Source organism: Colius striatus, chromosome 15, assembly GCF_028858725.1.
Source record: "Colius striatus isolate bColStr4 chromosome 15, bColStr4.1.hap1, whole genome shotgun sequence".
Lineage (NCBI taxonomy): Eukaryota > Metazoa > Chordata > Aves > Coliiformes > Coliidae > Colius > Colius striatus.
In genome coordinates this window covers 7,401,294-7,417,379 of record NC_084773.1, presented here as the reverse complement: position 1 = coordinate 7,417,379, position 16,086 = coordinate 7,401,294, and the positions used below count along the sequence as shown (strand labels likewise).

General features: G+C 51.1%; 1 protein-coding gene across 1 annotated transcript; it reads right to left on the bottom strand.

The window, feature by feature from the left end:
• Positions 1-14,980, bottom strand: RBM5 (RNA binding motif protein 5). Its single transcript, XM_062007927.1, has 24 exons — positions 14,839-14,980; positions 14,238-14,697; positions 13,870-14,025; positions 11,983-12,052; positions 11,420-11,493; positions 9,041-9,124; positions 8,318-8,378; positions 8,112-8,177; positions 7,809-7,969; positions 6,851-6,948; positions 6,306-6,393; positions 6,040-6,117; positions 5,879-5,951; positions 5,287-5,372; positions 4,908-4,986; positions 4,592-4,683; positions 3,896-4,060; positions 3,291-3,437; positions 3,137-3,208; positions 1,987-2,166; positions 1,718-1,792; positions 1,222-1,319; positions 1,005-1,134; positions 1-614 (listed from the first exon to the last, which is right to left on the bottom strand). The coding sequence occupies exons 1-24, from the start codon at positions 14,853-14,855 to the stop codon at positions 489-491; spliced, it is 2,736 nt and encodes a 911-aa protein (XP_061863911.1). The 5' UTR covers positions 14,856-14,980; the 3' UTR covers positions 1-488.
• Positions 14,981-16,086: the final 1,106 nt, after the last annotated feature.

The window sequence follows — 16,086 nt, the reverse complement described above, 5'->3', positions numbered from 1 at the left end:
TAGGATCATTTTTTGGATGTATTTCTTTTGGAAATGAGCCAAACTGGCAACTAGATTCAAAGTCTTCAAAAAGTCTATACAAAGATGTATCATACAAAATGTACAGGAAACTTCTCAAAAAAACAAAACCAACCCAAACCCCAAACCCAGACAGACAACACAACAAGAGGAGAGCAGGGACGGTGTGAAACCACAGGTGACAGGTCCTGCCCCCGCTGCAGAGGGCAGGAGCAGCTCCCCACACGAAGTACATTACACTATGTACAGGGTGGTACGACATCAGCATTCCCTTTGGTCTAACCAGCAGCTCTCCAGCATGGAACCGGGGCAGGTCCAACACATCTGCTCATGGAAGCGTCACATGCCGAGAGGGAGAGGGGGAAAAAAGGCCAAGGGAATGAAATGGTCAGCTGCTAACCCCCAAGCAGAGCGCGGGCAGGCCCCGGGCAGGGCCTGTAACAGTCCATGGTGCTGAGGCGCGCCGGGGCCTACTCCATCTCGGTGAAGCGGGCGAACATGGCCTTGCGCACCGCGTCCTTGTACGAGTCTGCCGTGGACACACCGTAGGAGCTGCCCTTGGCTCCCAGGCCGGCCCCTCGCATCCGCACCTGCGCCTGCAAGGCAAGGGACGGGCTCCAGCTCTGCAGCCAGGGCTCCCGGCTCCTCCAGGGACGCCCCGCAGCCAGAAACAGACAGCCCGCCGGCTCCGGCCTGCTTCCACCGCGCCGGCGGCTGGAGGAAGCTTCACAGAATTGGCTCCTGACAGCACAGCCCAGGGTGGGAGGCCAAGGGCTGCAGGGAGGGCAGCAAGCCCCAGCAGCACCTCAGGAGCTGTGGAAATGCAGCTCTGCCTGCCTCCAGCCCCAGCTCTGGCATCCCAAAGCAGACACAGCTCTGCTGTGGATGGCACGGCTTCTTCCCCAGGAAATCCTCAGCAATGACAGCTTCTGGGTTGAACCGAAAGAGCCCCGAACCTCAGGAGGGAAGCACCCATCTCCACTCACCTCAATGGGCGCAGTGATGCCCTGGCACTTCCTTCCCAAGCCTGAACCTTCCCTCCAGCCCATGGCCTGCAGCATCTTGTTGCCTATATTACTGTTGTCGAGGCCGTCTTTGGTGGGCTGCTCGTAGTTCCTGCGGGGACAGGAGAGGGCAGCAGTGACCCAGGTGCCCCAGGTGGCCGTGGCACTGGCAGCCCGGGCTGGGGCTCTGGGTACATACACTGTGCCGGCGTCGTAGGCCTTCTTGCGCTTGGGCTCGGGCGGCTCCGGGATGCCGTACTTCTCCCGCCGCTCCGCTGCTCGGTCTCTGTACTTCATCTGCGTGAGGAAGCCACGATAAGCACTTCATTCAAGGACAACCTGGTTGGTCTTTGAGCCATGGGTGTGAGCTAAATGCCAGCTGCTGTAGAAAGCAGTTCACCACAGAAGGGAGAACTCAAACAAGTCCGTGGCATGCAGCAGAACGTGTCCCATGGTGGGAGCAGTCCAAGAGCAGCTGGGTCAGCTGCCAACTGCCACTACAAGGGCTCTGGTCCAGTCCAGCAGCCCAGAGCTGGAGCTGGCACTAACCCTCCCTGAGGACATTTCTCTCCCTGGACACAACAGCTCTGAACCTCAACCCATGGGGGTCTGGCTTACACCTTCTCCCAAGGTGTGTCGGGGTAAGGAGAGCTCAACAGATCACCAGGGCAGGTTTCCCACTTCTCAACACTGACCTCTCTCTCACGCAGCTCCAAGGCTTCAAGCTCCTGCTCTGAAAGCTTTGATCTCCTGTAGATATCCATGTTTTGCTGAAACACAAAGAGAGTCACATTAACAACATGAAATGCACAACAGCTCCTCTTACCCATGGAGCTGACTTCAGGGAGAGCAACAATCCACCTGCAGCTATTTGTACTTTAGGAGGAAGAGTCTTGTCACCAGCAGCACATCATGTTATACACAGACGGCCACAAGCGTGTTCCTGACAGCACAGCACAATTACCTTGTGCAAGTCAGAGAGCTGCTGGTGCCGAATCAGCGCGTCTTTGTTGGGGAACTGCCTCCTGCAGAGTAGACAAGCCATCTTCTTCCAGTCAGTCAGCTTCTCCTCCTCATTTTCCATCCTCTCCAGTAAGTCCTCATCGTTATCGCTGTCACCACTGTAAGCAGCCACCAGGCCACGCTGGGAAGGAAGGGACAGTGTGAAGGGGATGGTTGGAATCAGAGTAACTCCATTGTAAAACATTACAATTGTGGGAAATCAGGATCAGTTGAGACTTGCTAAAGCTGAAAACTGATCTAAGTCTGTAGTCTGGAGCTAAACTACAAGAGTGAGGTAATCACAGTGCCTGAAGTCAACTAAGGACTGGTAACAGTAAGACTGGCAACACTTGACCACACCCAAGTGCAGGTAAAGTAAGGGGCTTTACATCTGCATGAGAAAGACACGAGAGAACAAAAGCTGGAGACACAGAAAGGAACAAGAGGACTCCAGACTTAGGTATCACAACTGTATGGGGTCATCACCAGAAGGCAACCTAGACTGTCAAGATGTAATGACCCGGGCATCCCTTGGTTCCAGGCTGAGCTGTAATCAACCAACTTTGTGCCAGAACCCAGTCCCAACTCTTCTTTACAGTGGGGGCCTGAGACTGGATGCAGCAGGACCCACACAACTCTCAGAAGGGCTTCAAAAAGCAAGAGGTTCAGTCTGAGCCTCACGACTCTAAGACAAGCGCTGCTGGAAGCTCCTACAACAGGGCAGCGCAACAGTGTCACCACAGCTCAGAGAGCCCAGAAGGGGAACACAGAGGCTGTCCATGTGTGCACTGCACAGGAAGGGGATCACTGCTTCTTTACTGAGGGTGCAATGCAGCTCAGAAGCCTGACGTGACACAGCAGCAGCGAGACGTGGTTCTCACTCACCAAACAATAATATGAGAACAGTGTTTCTGGAAGCCTCAAAACCTCAATAGAGCTCCTGAGGCTAGAAGGAATGGCAGCTTTCCTCAGCCTATCTCAGTCACTGGAACCACCAGTCTTCTGCACATGATGCTCAGGAAAATCAGATTGGAAGGCAAGTACCTGGCAGATCTCTCTAAAGTGCTATAGCAGTAACCTTTGGGAACACCTGTTGTGTATCTCATCCTCACCTTCAGCGGATTTTCATCGTCCCCGTTTTTCAACACCTCTGGCAAGATCTGCTGCCTCTCAGACAGAGCTCCCTGGAGGAGAGAACACTGTGAGCACCGAGCTCGCTGCCATGCCCACCCTGCTGGGTGCCAGCACTCACCCACCCACCCTCACCTTCTTCTCAAAGAGGGCAAAGCCCGCGTCTGCAGCCGCTGACTCCTTCCGCTCCTCCTCCCTGGTGCTCAGGGGCTGGAAGCTGTTCTTGAAGTTCTCTTTCTGCTTGTTCAAACTCTTGGCCCAGCGCTCCATGTCTTTAGCAATCTGAAACACGGAGTGCTTTGCTCAGACAGCTCCCCTCAGAGCCATCAATCTCCTGTGACACGTTCAATCTCACATACAGTTTCCAGAACACATCAACCCACCACCTTTTCTTTTTAAATCACAGGACACTGGATGTGCTGCAGCTGTTTCCCTGTGTACACTGTTCAGAGATACTACAGCCTGCTTTTCTGTACCAACTCCTCTTATCAATCTAATCCTCTAAGTGACAGCTCAGTTGTACTCCCACTGGTCCTGGCACCCTTCCATATGCATCCCTCCTATGCAGAGCTTATTTCTGCACTGAAGTCTTGCCAACTCCACCTCTCTCCAGCCTTCTACAATCCCTGCAAATAGCACCCTACCGAATAACAAAGGATTTCCTTTGTCATGGAAAAGGAGAACTATTATCCTATTCCACAGAACACTTCAGCCCAGCTCCCAACCCACTTGGCTTTTACCTGTTGAGCTGTTTTACTTTTAGGCTTCTCTTTTTTCTCCTTCACTTCTTTGGTGGTGGTAGTGGTAGCTGTTTGTTGGTACGTGATACCTTCTGCAGCAGGCATGTAGGTTTCCTTCTCGCCATCCCAGTAAAGGTACTGCTGGGTTAAGGCATTGTAGTAATACTGCCAGGGGAAAAAGAGAGGCAGAGAGTCAAACACCTGGCAGGAGCCAAGCATCCGAGGAGGCCGCCAAGCGATGTGACTCGCACCACAGCATCACACGGGAAGGCGCTTGGGAGAGTCCAAACAAGCTCTGCAGGCTCCACAAAGGAGTCAAAAGGCAAGAAGTGGCTGAAGCCTCCGTCCCCAAACACTCTGCCCAACAGCATTACAGAGAACCTTTGGCCTCTCCTGAGAGATGACCCACCAGAGCCCAGAGTGCTGGGCACTCTGTAATGAAATAGCTCAATCGCAGTGTCTGTGACAAGTACGCATCCTACGTGGGCCAAACTGTGAGGAAAACTAAGGCAATGAGATGTAACTGAAGGGCTACACCAGTGGGAACTCAAGTTCCAGCCCCAGGCACACTGCTGAGAATCATCTGCTACATTTGGCATCTCGTGCATCTCAGAAACGTGGTTTCACTCATACGACGAGCGATGGGGAACTAACGGACCTTAACAGTTAATACAGGTGGGAAGAACTTGTGTTTACCTGGGAATTAGGATCATAGTAGAGCCCTGTTATAGGATCATAATAATATCCTGAAGATTCATCATATTGGTAGGTGGAAGTGTCAGGGACAGCTGTAAAAAAATTAAAGTGTGGGACATGGTACAACTCCGAGAGCATTAGCAGCCACGACAGCAGACGCGTCGGTAAAGGGCTCTTAAGCACCCGTGCAGAACACACTCTCCAGGGACAGCTTCAGCCCTGACACATGGTGATGGAGCACTCGGCCAAAGCCAGGTCTCTCTCTTGCCACACAGCCACAGACTCCCGTCCCCAGGAGCAGCTCCCGCCCGCTTACCGTACTTGTTGCCGGGGACCACGCCGGTTGGGGCGGCTGCTGGCGCCTGGCTGCTCGTGCTGGCTGGCGCTGACTGAGTCTGAAACACATCCCCAAACCAGGAACAGCAATGAGAACCGCCATCTGCCACCCAGGTGCAAGAAAACAAGGGCAGCAGCAGCCCACGCCCTGCACACAAAAGCTACAGGACACTCGGCACCCACCCTCAACCAGGAACACAACTATCAAGAGGAAAGAAAGGACAGATGACCGTGACTAACCCTCGGCCATTCAACAGCATTGCTCTGCCACCCACTTTAAGGAGCAAAGGCCACAGCTAAGTCAAATATCCCCCACAACCCTGGGGCTGAAAGCAAGGAGTAATGAGCACTGCAATTACCGGCGAGTCAGGTGAGTTGGTCTGTTGGTTATATAACTGAGGGCTCTGGGACACGACCGCAGCTGTGGTGGTGGTGACTGGAGCTCCTGCCAACAGAGAGCAAGAATGGGTGAGCCAAGCAATTTGTAAAACAGCCCTTCATCCCTGGGCTAAAATTACTTTGTTTACAATTTCAGCTCTTAATTCCAGCACCAGCAGCCAAACAAGGCCATAAACGTTCAAAAGGAGACAGATACACAGTGGGTATTTTCTACTCTGACAAGGAACAGTTTCCTTTTCGGGAGGAAATATTCTGCTCCCCAAGCCAGTGAGTCCTGGCCTCTGACAGCTGTCAGGGATGAGGACTTCTCTAGAGCTGCTTATGAGTTCAAGGCTTTTTGTCAATAGGAAGAGGCTGCTCTCTTGTATCACAGACTGAAGAGTCCACTTTACAAATCTGTTATGGTTCTCTATGAACAAACACTCAAGACACTAGAGCAGAATCAGCCAAGTCTCCCTTTACACAGTAAAAGAACAGAAAGGCCAAGGTAAACCACCACTGCTTCAAAATCATCCTTACAACCAGCACCTTCCCCCACGCCAGAAGCACTACCTGATATGGTAGCTGTGTCAGTGTCCAACACTCCTCCCTGATTTTGGTAGTACTGCTGATAATCCTGGGAGTACTGCAAAGGGAAACGAATCATGATGCAACATGAGCAGATGCCCAGATTTACAACACACCCTGGTGAGAGCACAACTGGCACTACCAACCTGAGCATACTGTGAGTACCCATCCTGTCCAGATTGGAGGTAGTTGTAGTCAAGGGTGCTGCCTTCTCCAGTCTGTGGCTGAAATTTGAGCAAGTATTGTCAGGCACAGGTAAGTTACTGCATTTAAGAACTTCAACACTGCTTAGGCCCCAGCCTGTCAGAGCAGCTTTGCTCAGCTCATCCAAGCAAGTGGCCAGCAGTGGAATCAGATGCTCTGTGTTTTATTAACAGGAAAGCAGGACTATGAGCACGTCTCCAAATCCTACCTGAGTGGAGGACCACTGAGCTGCAGCAATGGCTGTACTTGCCACAGAGAAGGCGCTGACTCTGTTACCATCTGGGAGCAGCAAGTCTCTGAAAGCACAAATACCACCCATGTGAGTCAGCACTGCTGCTTTCTGGAGTGTCTCCCCCTGTGCATGGAAGTAGGTAGAGTGCCCTCAGACATGCAGTTCTTGGCAGTTACATTTTGATTGTAATGAATGAACCACAGCATTGCCTGGCAAGCAAAAGAACTTGAAGTTCATTGCTGTACCATCAGTAACAAGTCACCAGATCTCCAAGGAAGTAAGTGTGTTGTGTACACAAGCAGTTAAAATGTTATCTTCATAAGAGAGGAAGTAGGGGTGGTAGGAAAGGCTGCCCTCCTCACACAGAGCCAAGAGCAGGATGCACACAGCAGGACACGTCAGGGAAGGGGAACTTTGCAGTGACAGCAAACTTGAAAGCCTGGGTGACAGCAATAAACCTCAAATATCAAGAGAGATGGGAGAGGAAAAAGGAAAAGTAATTAACTGCTACTGCAACTCACTTTCTGGCACTTTTTGCAAAGTCAACACCAATTGTTTTGCCATCGATTTTCAATGGTGGCTGAAGACTCTGTAAAATCTGCAGCAGCTGAGAAGCATCCTGCAAGAGGAAACAGTCCTCATTATGACAGGCAGGTTACTGAGGAGGATCCTTAAGTTCCCAAGGCTCCAGCTTTTCACATACAACAGTCAGAGCAGCTAAAGCTGTGCGATTACCTCCATCTCCCCACACTATACACACTGAGAACTCAATGGGATCAATCACACCCCAAATGGCACAGGTTTTCCTGGGTCACCGAGTATCAAATCTATCCTAAAATCTTGGCTTTCTACAGCAGACATTTGCCCCAAGTAACTCCAAAAGAGACGTCTGCAGAGACTGAGACAAGGCACCTATTTTCATCTAGTAGAGAACTGTTCCCTTCTGCCTAAAGCAGATCCAAACAGATCACACTGCTGTTTGGTTTATGCAGAAACAGAAGATACTACACCCTGTCAGGGGCCCTGTGCCAATGTTTGCCCTCCCTCACAGTTAAGAGGTTTTCCTTGTGCCTCACTGCAACTTCCCATGTTTCAATTTACGGCTGTTGCCCACATTCCCATCTTCATGTACTATTGAGAAGAGTGATGTCTCTGCTGTCCCTACACCCTCCCACTGGATGCTGCTGAGAGCAGCAAGATTCCCCTCCTCCCCCTTCTCAAGGTGGAAGGAGTCCAACTCTTGTGTACGTTCTCCCACGTTACATGGCCCAAGCCTTGTTTTCTGTAATCTAAGTATGACTCTAGACCATAATTTTGGTGGTCCAAGTGTGAAGCTAGCCTTCAATCCACAACAGCACTCTGCTACAAAAACAGCCTTCTAAAGTGCTCACAACATTCCACCCCCTTCCTTTGAACTGCAGCTGATGATGAAAGGCTCTGAAACATTCAGCTGCAGAAACACATCAGTAAGGCCCTCACCATGGCAGAAGACAGCTGCACGAACGCAAAGCCTCTGTTCTGCTGAGTCTGCTTGTCTTTGATAAGCCGAATGTTGTTGACTGCCAGAGATGCATATGGAGACAAGGCAGTCATGATGGATTCCACCACCGTGTGAGGGGCAATGTTGCGGAGAATGATGGCTGAGGAGAGGAAGGAGAACACCAGCTGTGCACTTAATGCTCTCTGGAGTAATTCAAGTTCTTCAGAGGGCAGTTTGAGGTACAGGGAAGGATTTTAGTACTCGTGTGAACTTTAATGTCATACAAGTCAAAGAGAACTTACTGTCACAGTAATAATCCACAGACTGAACGGTTTCTGCTGCTCCAGGTGGTACCTCCTGTTCTGAATCTTCAGAGGAAGAAGAAAGTATTTTAGTCATGATAAGGCTCATTCATTCAGACTCACAAGGGCCTACGGTGAGCTCTTTCCTACACAGGGCAGAAAGTTTCCCACCAAACCAAGCTCAGCCACAGGTCCACGTCACGTACCGAATTTGTCTGCTCCACAGCGGAAGCATTTTAGCCTCCTTCTGAAGTTGTAAAGGCAGCACTGCAATGAACAAGAGAAGCCTGGTAAGAACTCGGGTGATTTTGTAACAACACTGGCACCTGCTGTACAACAATGAAAACTGGACGTTCACAACAAGTCAAAGAACGATGCCAAACCCACCAGAGTCACTGAGGGCAGCTGAAGCCGCCCTTGTGCATGCGACAGCTGCTCTGGAGAACATCCAGCCAGCTCTTCCCCAGTCCTCCTGAATCAGTTATGTGCACTATGTGGTTTTCAACCTAAAATCCCAGGCATAGCAAGTACTTCAAAAAGCACAATGCTGAGGTACAGCATGGGCTGGAAAACAAGGTATCTTTATGGGGAAAAAGAATAGTTAAAGCCTGACAGAACAGCCTGGTCTTCACCAACTTCCTCTTCTAGGGAGGGAGTGTCCAAGACAGGGTTCGCAGGGGTACGCAGCAGAGCAGCAGCAACTCAACATTGTTAGCCATCACCTAACAGCTTCATATCGTAATACAGGTCACTGTGTCTCGCAGGGCAACGCCTCTGCCACCAGAGCTGCAAAACCTTTTATTTCCTGCCTCTTGCTCTTCCCATGATGCCACACGGACCAGCAGCCGGAGTGTGTCTGAGTCATGCATCACCTTGTTTAAACCACTGAGGCAAAGACAAATCCCCTCCAACAAAAACATGCACCGTACCTTGTTGCAGAGCCAGTCCTCGAATTTAGGCCTGGGGTTGCTGTAGTGCATGGCAATCTGCTTCCCTTGAATCACCAGCTTTTTCTGTAAAAAAAGTGGTTTCAGTCATTCCTGTATCGAGGCACACATGTGCATTTTCCCATGGCAGAGCACCCTTCGGAGGAATCAGTGCTCCTGAATTAAATGGACAACATATGGGGAGGATGTGGAGGACAACCACCGCCACCTACACCCTGCCCATCCAATCCTGCAGAGAGGAGGACGAGGGCAGTAAGAGAATGGGATGTGGAGCAAAGATCAACGGAATCAGGGAGTGTTGAAAAAGCTGCCAAACACTAAACGCTGACATGGAACCAGGAGTGTCTCCAAGGAGACAAAGTCCTAACCTGCTGCCTTCAGGATTGACACAGGAGTCTCTTTGCCCCCACATTTCTATTCACATCTGGTATAGCACTGAGCGACTTTAAACATGTCCTTAGGTAACTGCTTCACTTCTTCCCCTACTCCAAATACCCCAGACCTTTAACAACCACATTTGGATTACTTTTCCAAGCACTTTCTTCAGAAGTGTCCCTCTGAAAATACAGTAATTTCCTCCCAAAGGGACCCTCCTTAGACTTCTCAGAGGCTGGATTACAAGTGCCATCAACCGAAATGTAACTCAGAGTGGTTTCCTTTGACTAATGCATCAGTTCAATTGGAAGCCTGCACGAGAGGTTTGTGTTCTTCATTCAGGCAGGAGCTCTCCAAAAAACCAGTAACTAGACTGCGAGTGAAGCTTCTCCGGTGGTAGGAAAAGTTCCATCATGCTTTCAGCACGTCCTCTCACTCTGACTTCAGAGGAGTTAGGAGTTTACACCTGTTTAAGAAGCCTTGACTCTCAGCCTCACACTTTGCCAAGTGTGGGTATGCAGAATGCCCTTTCAAAATATGGCCATCAACATACTTTAGTCAAACAGGTGGAAGCACATCTGAGGAAGCACCTGATTAGAGGCCAAACCCCTGACATTTGGATAGAAGCATTATTTTTAGAGCAGGCTGGCTTACTGCAGAGGTACCACAGCAGTGCCAGGACTGGTGGCTTTTCTGGTAACAGGGTCTGACACGGATCTAGCATGTGGCATGAATAAGGCTCTCACATTCTGCACAACTAAATAGGGCAAAGCCATTTCTCCTACCGGCAGGAGGGAGGGTTGGAGGGCCCAGCATTCACTGGATATGCACACAGAAACAAAGCTGCTGGCATAGTTGCAATACATCAGTCTTTTCATCTAACAGTCAGCAACTGGGCTGCTGGGGATATTTTATGTTTTCCCTACTACTAGGGTGGCTGGTTACTGGAGTGAATTTGAATATGCTCAATAAATTATGCATCAGTATAGCTTTGTATATATTAAAACTATCTCGCTTCTGAAAATAGGCTCAAATAGGTACAAATCTTTCTGCTGCGTCCACCAACCCTACTGAGCAGCACATCAGGGACACAGAATCTGAACGCTGCTCTCTGGCTGGGGATATCACTCATGGCATGGGGCATGTGAAACCCCACTCCAGCGTGAGGCACACGACAAGCTCCATCTGCTGGAACTGACCCTGAACCCCGCCACGGTGCCAGGTCCTTAGGCCTGAGCCAACCAAGTGGAACAGCACTCCTCATCCTGCCCAGGCACCTTCTCACTCACTTGTACAGAAACAAGCCAGCTTGATACACTTTGCTCCCTTTGAGAGTATTTGTAAGCTCTGTTGTTAAACCAGATGATGACTATTCAAAAAGGAGCAAGTGGAACTGTTTGTGGCGCAGCAGGAAAAGCAACTACAGGAGTCGCTGCATTCTGGCTCCTCATCAAGCCACACTCCAAAAAAGCCAAAGTACAGAGCGTAACATATGCCAGAACTCGCTCTCTACCAAATTTAGCTGGAATAAACATTCTTTTGCTCCAGAAGAGCCAGTTACCCCTCGTTAACTGGGGGAACACACAGTTGCCATGAACCAACTCTTCTCTTCCACGGTTAATGCCACTGTGATGCAGAGATCTAGTGCTCTCTCTGGCAACAGAGGAGGAAATGCCACGTGGAAATAAGTTAGCATTTTCTAAGGATTACTTGCTAAAGCTTCACGAGCCAACTAAATCCAAACCAAGTCATTTAAGAGTGGCACCTTTTACCAGGGAGTGCTTAGAAGAGCCAGTTTTCTCCTCCAGTTCTACCCAACACTTTGTCTTGTTGTTATTTTAATACATACAAAGCTTTTTATTCTTTTAAATCACTGTTATGGAACAAACCACTCCTTCCACCTCTTTTTCCTTTTTTTTTTTGTTTTTAAAACTGTACAGACTTGTTCCATTTTCAGGAATATCTAGACTTGGTGAGTGAAGCAACCTGATTGGCTTCCATCCAGCTGGTAGCATCTTGAAAGTGATAAAACTCCACGAAGGCGAAACCACGGCTTACACCTAGAGACAGCATTCAGATATAGACGGGATACTTGTGTTAGTCAGTTCCTTTAAAACAGGTGAATCTCTCTCCAACTGCTTCATTACTTCATGACAAAGCAGCTTTACAAATGCGACGTCAACTGCTGGGATCTGCTCGTTATTTTGCCATGGCAAGGAACCAAGCTCCCTGAACTGGCTACATTTCACTCCACTGGAATCCACGTTTAAGGGTAACCATGCAACAGACTACACGCTATTAAAAGGGTTTACACTATTATTACTTACCAATACCTGTTAACAAAACCCCCTGTAGACAGACTTCTTTTAACATGTGGAACAGCTATCTAAAAGTCTTCCAAAAAGCCACATTCCTTAGCCATGGCAAACCTCTTTTTGTTTTGGTTTGTTTTTTTATGGCATGTGCTTGCAGTTTGGGGACAATTCTGGATACTCTTTTGGGCTGGGGAAGAGGAAGGTGATGTCAAAAACTGGATTAAGAGCTCTCACCTGTCTTTCGTTTCATCAGCCTCACGTCTGCAGGCTGAGGACCTTCGAAGGACTCAATGAGCTCCCGAATCTGCATGAGATTTTAGCGAGAGTTAAATTTGCACATCTGGGCAGACAGCCAGGACCAGTCACAGCAGTAACCTACCTTAGGGTACATGTGAGAGGTACACAGAAACATCACATCCCCAGCACTCTCAAGAGAAAAAGAAAATCCTTACAGAGAACCTCACAGGAGAGTGATGAGCACTAGAGAACCCACACAGTCCTCTGCTATGCTAAACCAGCTTCACTTCAGAACTTGATCCCCTATGGGTTTGTGTTCCAAGGCTGTTTGGGCAAGGTTTGACCAATACTGTCCTTGCTTTTTATAAAGAACACTGTAGCATCTCTCTCCCTACCTATCTAAACATCTCCGGCTCCTGGCAAAGAATACTACACTGGGAAGCCCCATGACGTGTGTGTTCTTAAGCCTCACGTTGCAGTTCTCATTCTCAACAGTTCCCCTTATGCTTTTCAAGAGATAAAGTAGATTTATCAAAGACAAAGCTAAAAGTCACCAGGTCTTCAGCCACAACAAAGCTGCTTAAGATGAGGCCCAGGCTATGTAAATTACTGTGGACAGGGATGGAGGGGAAAAAAAAGCTCCAAAAGTCAGAGCAGAGAACAAAAAAGAGGTTTCTCAGCAGCTCTCACAGAATTCAATCATTACATACAAAAGGGCTGCTCAGCAGACTCAAAACTAATCTAACCTGCCCACTCGCTGCCTGGAACTGACATGTTCAGTGCAAGCAGCTTTTTTTCATGGAAAAGTAAGTAAGAAAAAGCTGAAAGTTATGTACACAACCTGAAGTGTCCAAGTCATGTTCAGAAGATTAGCAATGCTGAGAAAAAAACCAGATCTAAGATGCATCGCCTACCCCACAAATTATGCTACTGTCATTTACACAATTGTGAGCTACAATATTAGTATCTCAGAAGCAAATCTGTTCTGAAATGCTCTGTGTAATATCTGACTGGGCTGTCTCATTTGGATGACTACACTTTATCAAGCACTTAGGAATATATTAGACCAGCATACCATGACTATAATGACACTGAATATTAGAGGGAAGGCAAATAAGAATTCCATTGCAGAAATAACTGAAACTATCCTCAGAGGCCAAAGCGGGGTCTGTTTTGTTTTCAAACAGGAAGAGCTCAGCTTTTACAGGGCTCCCCCTCAAATGACAGTTGTGGGGTTTTATGTTGGTGATCAAAATAATCCAGCAAGGAAAAGCTAAAGTTTTAAAGTAATAAAAAGAAGCTCAAAGCTGGTCCACTTGAACCTATTGTTATTAAAGATGTCTGATAGGTATGTACCAAGCTCCTCTGTGCCCACTCCGTCGGCTCCACAGCAGCCATTTTATGACTTCCCCAGCTGTACCCACACACAGCAGCTCTGTGCCTTGTGTCTGGGTGTAACCCCACCAGGCAGAACTTAAGGCCTCAATAAAGACCTGCAAAAATTCAAGTACCTCCTCTCTGCCTCCCTCTCCCCTCCCCCGGGGGTGGGGAGAAGGAAAAAAAAACCCTGCTTCTTCCCTCCTATACCAAAAGGCAGAAAAGAGAAGGTGGATTAAAAACAGCTCTTAGGGAAAGCACCCCAACAGGCATGAAAACAGATCGTTCTTGCTGAAAGGAAACGGTTAACATTCAACTGACCTCTGTTACTTAACAGTGGCAGTTTCAATCCTTTCAGGATTCAAAATGGCAGCTCGACCAGCAACGCTGCGACGGGGCCACCATGATGCAGCTCTCAACAAAATGGCAGCAGCCACTACGGCACAGACCCGGGGCTGAACTCCCGGGGGCGCAAGGAAAGCGGAGCCCAGCTCTCTGCCTACTCACATCGTTCTCTGTAACCGTGATGGGAAGGCCCCGTAACATGATGGTTTTGCTTTCTTTCTCATCGTTAATGTCGTTCCTGTAGTCGTGCTCCCCGTAGTCGCCATCGGAGTGGTAGCCATCTTCTGACTTGTCGCTGTTCCTGCGCTCTCGCTCCCGCTGGGGAGGCAGAGCCCGCAGTTAACCGCGCAGCCCAACGCCCCGCAACGCCCGTTCCTCGGGGGCTCGGGCACAACGCCGAGCTCAGCCTCCCGCCGCTCGCCTCCTCCCGGCCACAGCCCCGGGTTCCCGGCCCCGGGAGAGCTGGCAGCGAGCCCTCGGCTCGGCAGGGAGCCCACCGCGCCCACCCCGGCCCGGCTCGCCCCGCTCACCTCCGGGCTATCGTAATCGCGGCTATCGTAGTCTCTGTCATAGTCTCGGCTGTCGTAGTCTCGGCTGTCGCGACTGTCGTAGTCGCGGCAGTCCCGGCTGTCGTAGTCCCGGCAATCGTAGTCTCGGCTGTCGCGGCTGTCGTAGTCCCGGCAATCGCGGCTGTCGTAGTCCCGGCAGTCCCGGCTATCGCGGCTGTCGTAGTCTCGGCAGTCCCGGCTATCGCGGCTGTCGTAGTCGCGGCTGTCGTAGTCGCGGCAGTCCCGGCTGTCGCGGCTGTCGTAGTCTCGGCTGTCATAGTCGCGGCTGTCGTAGTCGCGGTAGTCATCGTAGCGGTCACCGCGCCGCTCCTCGCTGGAGCGCTTGTAGTCATCCCTGCGCCGGCTCCGCGACTCCCGCTCATCGCGGTCCTCCCTCTCCACAATGGAGCCGTAGCGGCCGCTCCGCTCCGTCCTGCTCACACTGCGGGGCACAACACGGGGCCGAGCTCAGACGGAGAAAAGCCCGCGGCGACCCCCACCATGGCGACCCCTCGCCATCGCCCTCCCCGCGTGGCCGCCCGCCCCCTCCCCGTCCCTCCCCTAGCCTCCTACCCACGCTCACCGCTTATCCGAGCCCATGACGCCGTCCTCGATCCGCAAGCACACAGCGCAGCACCCACCGCCACGCCGGGGCGCCGAACGAACGCACGCAGCCCCTCGCTCCCTCGCCACAAAATGGCGCTGAGGGGACTGCCCGTCTTCTACCCAGCAGGCGCCGCGCCCGCCGCCTGGAAGCTTCCAGGCCGTGCGCATGCGCGGAGGCGGCGCGGGGCACGCCGGGAGTTGTAGTGCGGGGCGGGCGGCATGCCGGGGAACGGGGCTGCAGACGTCAGCAGTCCATCACCGCCACGGCCAGGGCGCCTTGCCCCGGGCCAGGCTGCTCAAAGCCCCGCCCGACCTGACCTGGAACGCTTCCACGGATGGGGCAGCCACACATGGGCGACCTGGTCCCGTGTCTCACCACCCTCATCACATTTCTTCCTCACATCCAGTCTAAACGTACACCCTTTCTATTGAAAACCACTGCCCTTTGTCCTGTCACTACAGACCCTGGTAAAAAGCCCCCCTCTGCATTTCTTACAAGCCTCATTTAGGCAACACATTTTTCTGTTATGTCCAGTGCCAGGACAAGGGGTAATGGACACAAGCTGGAACACAAAAGTTCCACTTAAACACAACAAAAAACTTCTTTACTGTTCAGGTGAGGGAGCCCTGGCACAGGCTGTCCAGGCAGGGTGTGCAGTCTCCTTCTCTGGGGCTTTCCAAACACACGTGGACACACTCCTGTGCCCCCTGATCGAGGGAACCCTGCTTCAGCGGGGGGTTGGACCTTTAGAAGTCCCTTCCAACCCCCACCATTCTGTGATTCTATGCTCTGGTCCTCCTCCCTGCCTGATCCCCAGCCTTGCCTGTTTGGCAGGGACCCAAGAAAAGAGATTTAACATGCAAAAGGACAGCTGGATTTAACCCTTTCAAGAGCATTTTCTCTCAGAGCATGGCGGAAGGGGCCTGACCGGAGGGCTGAGCCATTGCTCAGGGCTAGCGTGGCACGCAGGCAGCAGGCAGGCAGCAGGCTGGCCTGCCACAGGGTGCATGCGCTGCCTGGGGCATAATGGCCGTTTCCACTGCCATCCCTGACAGCTGCCTGCTCTTGCCTAAGGAACAACTTTCTCCTCCGGGCAATCTGCCCAAACCTGAGAGCTCCGGAGGCTCTGCGGCAGGGAGCGCCCGTGGCTGGCACTGAGCTCACTGGCCTGGCAGGGCTGCAGGTAGCACATGGCTGTTGACAGCTCTTTTGCCCTCTTTTCTG